The 6,606-nt window shown below is 52.1% G+C and overlaps 1 protein-coding gene across 1 annotated transcript; it reads right to left on the bottom strand.

The window, feature by feature from the left end:
- Positions 1-223: 223 nt before the first annotated feature.
- SFRP2 (secreted frizzled related protein 2) lies at positions 224-3,953 on the bottom strand. The gene is made up of 3 exons (XM_075150583.1): positions 3,430-3,953; positions 2,692-2,772; positions 224-1,284 (listed from the first exon to the last, which is right to left on the bottom strand). The coding sequence occupies exons 1-3, from the start codon at positions 3,920-3,922 to the stop codon at positions 980-982; spliced, it is 879 nt and encodes a 292-aa protein (XP_075006684.1). The 5' UTR covers positions 3,923-3,953; the 3' UTR covers positions 224-979.
- Between the last annotated feature and the right edge of the window lie 2,653 nt (positions 3,954-6,606).

Genomic DNA, 6,606 nt, shown 5'->3' with positions numbered 1-6,606 from the left:
ATTAGTTGACCGAACCTCAGTCCCGTGCCTTGTCGGTTCATCTTTGGGGAAATGAGGTCCACTATGTTTTTTCTGATTGCAGCACTAGATGCTTCCTCGTGCTTCTCTGCTGGCCCTTGGGGTGGAAGGCCAAATTTTGCTTTGCCATGACAAAGCCCAGTTGGACAGCTTTCTCCCAGTTCTCCCAAAACAGATTAAAGCAAATACAGACCGAGACAATGGGTAAACTATGATGTGAAGTTTATATACAAGAATATAACATTTATCTGGAGTATTTACAAGGTTAATTAAAGCAATATTTTACAACTCTTTCAGGTTAACCACTAGGTATATTACAGATAGGCTACAGATGGTTTAATTTGCAAAATAATAACAAAAAAAGTTGCATTCAGATCAACCAGCTCCAAAACTTGTTCATTTTTTCTGAGAGAGAAGGGCTCAGCCTTGTGGAAAATAAAATGTGAGAATGGTTAATATACTCTTACTGGTGCCTATGTATCACATGCAAGAGTCGTAACATGACCTTTATAGTATTAATATAGATGGCAAGCCATTTCACCTCGGTGAAAGAGTCGTACCCACTGACAGGCCAGTCGCACGCGTGGCTGTCTTTCTCTGCATCTCCTACTTTTGCACAACAAACATGCATGTATACAGAGAAGCAGCAATATAAATGAACCAGCATTACCAAAATGAAGAGGGAAAAACCTCAGACCAAAGTCATGTTTGCAACCATTAAAAAAAAAAAAAAAGCTTTAAGCAAGATACTTTAATACTTCCCAAAAATAGTCATGTTTTTTTTTTTATTACATTTTAACCTATGTACAGAAATGGAGGGCTCCCTCCCCTCTTGGAGAGCGGTCACCGTGTCTCATGCCCGTGGCATCTCGAGGCTCAGAGGGGCCGAAGCAAGAAGGTGCGGGAGGCCCGGAGAGCTCGGGACAGAGGAGGCTGCTGGAGGCGGCCAGAGCCAAAACCACTAACACTGCAGTTTGCGGATGCTGCGGGAGAACCGCTTGAAAGCCCGCTGCCCTTTCTGCCACCGCTTCAGCGAGGTGATCACCAGTTCCCCAGCTTGCTTCTGCCCCATCACCAAATAGGGGACGTTGATGTCATTCATCTCATCGCAGGTACACTGGAGGCCACCTTTGAGCCAGAGCACGATCTTCCTCAGATCCCTTTCCGTCAGCCCATTCAGCTTGTAGATGGTTTTGCTCTTTGTTTCGGGGGTGATCTTGGTATCCCCATTGATGTAGGCAATCTCCTTCACTTTTATCTTCAAGGCTAATAGAGTGAGGGGAGGGGGAAGTGGGAGAGGGAGAGAGATTGAGAGGTTTTTTTCCCATTAGTGCACATAAAGAGGATCTGGGGAGGGAGGTGCTCTATTGCTAATTAAACTGTCAGGGCTGACAGAAGAGGCAGCAGGTGGCTCCATTTCTAAAGCCACAAAGGGCATGCAAGTCATTTCAGTTTGAATCAACCTTAGGGTTGAGGGTTTTTGGGTTTCTTTTCTCCTCTCCCCCCTCCCCCTCTTTTTCCTTCCTTTCTAAATTAATATTTTCTCTAGCTTTTGTCCTGTTTGCAAACAGAGAGAGGGCAGGTTTTCTACATTAAGCAGCGCTCCAGTTTTTGCTGGGAGAGGATAGCCTTCCTGAAACTAGAGTTTGAAGGGGAGGTGGGGAGGTGAGTACCTAGACCTAATCTGAAACCTGATCTCTGCTGTGGCTGAAAACTTCTAAACTTAATTTATTAGGCTGGAGAGGATTTTAGGCAAACCTGTAAGGAAATGATATTTCACATGCATTGTTGTTTTGAAAGAATAGATCCCGTGGAGGGCAAATTGGTCCAACAGCTGCATTCGATTTGGTAAAATAACTAGGAGGGGGATACAGGGCTCTGTAAGAATCTGTGGGGCATGTTTAGCTTTAGGAGGATTTATCTGAGTGCAATTTGCCAGGCAAAAGCTATTGGTTGTTTTAGCAATTATGCCCCACAGTCATAGTTTTGTGTTTTGGGTGATGTTTTTTTTTTTTAAAGAAAGACTTCTGAATTGTTGTAGATATTTATACTACAAATCTGTTTCCAGGTATAAACATTGACCTATTATAAAAGGATTCCCTCCCTATTCCCTTTTTCTCTTGAAATGCTAATGTGTGGATAATGTGCCGTTCAGTTGTCTCTGTCGAAGGGGCTTTCTTGTCCTCTTCTAACCCCAGATCTTCCCATTAAGTTTATATCCCCAATTGTCTGTGCATTACCTTCTCTGTCAAATGATATATAGAGCTTCATTCTTAATCTGCGGAGAGAGTCTTTCTTACGATACGTGAGATTGGTCATGCGGCTCTTTCTCATACGTTTAAATGAAGCTTTGCTCTACTTCTCCCCAGGCAATAGTCTGGATGAAAGATTCTTTTTTTGTTTTGTTTTACTTTCTATCTGGCTTCCCAGCAACATCCACATAAAAGAGCATTACTTTGAAACAGCAAACAGGAAAAGACTGTAAAAAAGGCCACTTTTTATTCTGAGGTGGAATTTTGTGTTTCATGACCGAACGGTCAGACAGGTCCATCTGCAGATAAGACAAAGCCCTGCCTTTATTCACACACATCTCCCTCTTATTCCACAGGAAGTTTTACCTGATCCTCCCCTCAACTCTCAAGTTTCAACTGAGAGGGCTCTGCTTCCACTTACCAAAGTCATTTTTGCAGAGGTTTTCCACGATGTCGTTGTCATCTTCATTTTTGTTTTTGCAGGCATCGCAGACCTTGGGTGCTGGAAATGCAAGGGACAGTCCCCGTCAGGCTCGGGGGGAAAGGAACAGCAGGTGGCGTTGGGAACCCTTCGGGAAACGCCGGTTTTCCATCCATCGATGGACGGACTGACCCCTGCGCCTTCTGCCCCCCACCCCGGCGCTGCCCGAGCAGTTTGACGCGCCTTACCTTGCTGCAGACCCGCTGCAGGGGGTTACGGTGTGCTTTTAAGGTCACACCTAAACCAAAAGTTTTGAGGGTTTTGTTGGTTGGTTGGTTGGTTGGGTTTTTTACGGGGGAAAGATAAAGAGAGGGTGGGACACGACACAAAACACCCCAACCCCGTGCTTCAGCGATGATCTCAGCAGAGGGAGGATGTCCCTTTGGCAGCCGCGCGGCTCCAGTCCGGGGTCCCGGCCCCTTCCTTTGGGGACGGGGACAGGCAAAGGCCGGGGGCTGCGGGCCGGTGCCAGTTCCCCGACGGTGCCTGCAGTTTCCCCGGTCCCCTCGGGAAAGCCTCCTGGAGCCTGATCTGCGGCCCCCTCCCCGGTCCCCGGGGAGCACCGGGCGGGAGACGCCTCCGCTCCCCTGCAGAAAGCTGGGGAGGCACCCGGCTGCCGGGGCGGCTCATCGGGGGCAGATGCTGCCGGCCGGGGGCAGCCCAGCGGCTCCCTCTTACCTTCCCTGGTGACCGGGAGGATGTGGTCGCTGCTGGCCAGCGGGATGCAGAGGTCGTTGTCCTTGGGAAAGCGGCTGCAGTCCAGCATGTCGGGCCAGGGGAAGCCGAAGGCGGACATCACTGGGGCACAGCTCTCCTTCACCTCCTCGCAGAGCGAGTGGCAGGGCTGGATGATCTCGTCCAGGTCGTCGATGCAGACGGGGGCGAAGAGGGAGCAGAGGAACTTCCTGGTGTCGGGGTGGCACTGCTTCTGCACCAGCGGGATCCAGGTGGAGGCCTGCTCCAGCACCTCCTGCACGGTCTCATGCCCCAGCAGGTTGGGCAGCCGCATGCTCTGGTACTCGATGCCCCGGCACAGCAGCATCGGGGCGGGGATGGGCTTGCAGTTGGAGCGCTTGTAGGAGAAGTCGGGCTCCCCGAAGGGGAAGAGCCCGGCGGCCGAGCCCATGCACTGGGACGCCAGCAGGAGTAGGGCGCAGAGGCGGCGCTGCATTTTGGGGCGCGGAGGAGGAGGGGGGGGCTGGCGAAAGGCTTGGGGGGCCGGGGTGGCGGGGCGCGGAGCGGGCGGCGCGCCGCTGCCCTCAGCCGCAGGCAGCGTCCCCCAGCCCGGGCTCCTGCCTGCCAGACGGGGACGGAGGGTCTGAGCGAGATGCGGGGGCAAACGGGAGTTTTCTGGATTTTTTTGTATGCAAATGAAAGGGGGAGCGGGGGCTGGGAGGAGCCTGGTGACAGCCATCCAGAAAGGATTGGTCACTACTTTCTCGGTCTGCTTTTGCTCAGGGGGATTGTCTTTTGGCAGGAAATCCTTGCAAGAAACGTTACCGTGCGAGCACGGGGAAGGGGGGAAAGGTCCCCGCGAACAAAGAGCCACGAAAGCCCGAGGAGCTCCTCGGCCGGGCAGGGGGAGAGGGGCCGCTCTCAGGCCGCGGGTAGCTGGAGGTGAGCTTTGCAGCTAACACAGCTACTGCGAAGCGGCGGGACCCCCCTCTCCCCCCCCGGGCCCCCTTGACCGCGTTTGGTGCTTCCCCTGCCAGCGGATACATGATGTGGCTGGGCCGGTTCCCCAAGCAGGGGGCGAGGCTGTCTGCTCCCTCAGGCCCCGGGGGGTGTCTGGCACCTCCGCCCCCTCCCCGCGATGCTGGCAAGGCTCGGCCCGGCGCTGCAGCCGCGGGCGGCGGCTGGGGGCTGCCGGCTCTCCCTGCCCCCCTCCGCCTCGGCAGCGCCCAGCGCCGGGGGCTGCCCTGCGGGGTCCTCCTCCAGCCCCCCCGGCCCCTCCTGGCCCTGGCTCTCCCCTGCGAGGAGCGGGGGGCTGCAGTGGACCCCGGCCCTACAGCCCCCGGATGGCCCCCGATCGCCAAAGGAGGCTTTCCCCGGGTGGGAGCATCCAAGTGTTTTTGAAACGCCGTCACCTGGCACGTTTTTCTGCGGCTAAAAGCGTGAGCCTGGCTCTCCGCAGCGTAGGCACGTCCCTTTCCCTTCGCTCCTGTCTTCACCTAGAAACTCCTGTAAAGAATTATGATTTACCAGAAAGGGGAAGACAACAGGCAAGGCGCTGGGATCACAATGCAGCCTCAGTGCAATTTGGATATTTCTTGGATTTTTGAGTAATACTATTTATGGGATTATTACTGAAAAGAGTAGGCCTGTGTAGTATCATTTTGTGGTAAACCACATTCATTAATCAGCTACTGACTATATCTCCTTATAGAGATATTTTATGGGAAGCTACCCTTAGCCATGATGACTTCTGTAAATTACAGGATCCCTGTATGTCCAGCGTCCAGACTGGGCTTCCTGGAGGTCTGGGTCGTTGTGGCATAGGAAAAAGATGGGACCTGCAGCATCTCCCTGGGGAAGGCATGGGGCGGCCGTGCTGGAGTGGTCGCAGTGCTGACCCAGGTGGGCTGTTGTCACGCACTGAAGCCAGTGCCAGCTCCTTCAGAGGAGGTTTCAAGATCCTTTCCAGCAGGCCATGCTCATGGATATAATCTCCCTGTAGGCCAGCTTCTCTCTTACTTAAAGTTGTTTCATACCTGGAAAATAAATGTCCTGAATGTCTAATATCACTTGTGGAAGGGCTTGAAAGTAGTTTATTTCTTACAGCTCCACATATTTTTGCCATTTATTATCTGTGTCCAGCTCATTCCTTTAAACAATAAATCTGTAAGCTCTTGGCCTCAGTTGGCTTCCATGGCACTGAGCCCCACCGATGACTTACGGTGCCCATTTTAAGCCCATTTTGCCAAGTCCTGAGGATTGCCAGAGGCTGTAGCTGTTGCCACTTGCAGGAGATGTCACTTCCAGTTCCCAGTGCTGGTCCCACCGGCTTCTGTCACCAAACTCCTCTTCAGTGGAAGGGGACCTACCAGCACGTTTGCTCTTACCCTGAATGGCCAGGCTATTCACCAGGTCCTTGTAAAATGGACAAGTTTGTGGTTTGTTTTTCTCTCTCCTTTTTTCACTGCTTCTCATTTTTTGGAGTCATTGTCATCCCTTCAGGTGGATCTCAGCATGATCAGAAGACAATTTGCGTGCTCCATAAATTCCCGGTAGCCCCGTACACTGCTTTCCACAGACCCAGCCGGCTGGGCTGTGTGGAAGCAAGGACCCAAATCTGAACAGGTTCTGTTTAGACTAGAGATAATAACCATTTTTTGTGGTGGAGGATGAGACATTTCCAACAGAAATCTGCTCATTTTTTTCACCAGAAATGTTTGCTTGTTTGTTTCCAACCCACAGGAAACAAGGAGGAAAAACACACTGTTTTCCTGGATTAAGCTTTGATTTGAAACGAGGCTTTATGAGACCTTACTATTTCCATTTTTAATCACCCTTGGCGAACTCATTTACTATAAATTTGAAACTATCTGAGATCATGTAAACAAAACCAGCCCAAGCCTGCAGCCCCAAGCAATCACGACTGCCCTCGCTCTGATCCCTTGCAGGGGAAGGCGCTGGAGCAGGAGGCTGCCATCCGTGTTCCTCGCTGTAAACTCGGGTACGGCTTTCCTGGCCTGTGGACCTGAATGCCGTTTGCAGTCGTGGTTTAGCAGGGCCCGTACACCGACGCGGGCTGGTGTGAGCTGCATGGAGGGGCTGCTGCGGCCAGGAAACCTGCTGCAGTTGCAGGGTCCAGATGATTTTCATGCTAAATACTCAGTCTAGCAAAGCCTAAGC

This window comes from Calonectris borealis, chromosome 4 (genome assembly GCF_964195595.1).
Source record: "Calonectris borealis chromosome 4, bCalBor7.hap1.2, whole genome shotgun sequence".
NCBI lineage: Eukaryota > Metazoa > Chordata > Aves > Procellariiformes > Procellariidae > Calonectris > Calonectris borealis.
Note: the sequence above shows the minus strand (reverse complement) of the source record. Positions and strands in the feature narration are given on the sequence as shown.

What these genes read in the sequence shown, in the direction of transcription:
- SFRP2 (XM_075150583.1), bottom strand. Translation starts at nt 3,922, where the DNA reads ATGCAGCGCCGCCTCTGCGCCCTACTCCTGCTGGCGTCCCAGTGCATG. An exon ending in CCTCCCGGTCACCAGGGAAG is followed by an intron (nt 2,773 to 3,429) that starts GTAAGAGGGAGC and finishes TTGCATTTCCAG; the next exon opens with CACCCAAGGTCTGCGATGCC. An exon ending in CCTCTGCAAAAATGACTTTG is followed by an intron (nt 1,285 to 2,691) that starts GTAAGTGGAAGC and finishes TCACTCTATTAG; the next exon opens with CCTTGAAGATAAAAGTGAAG.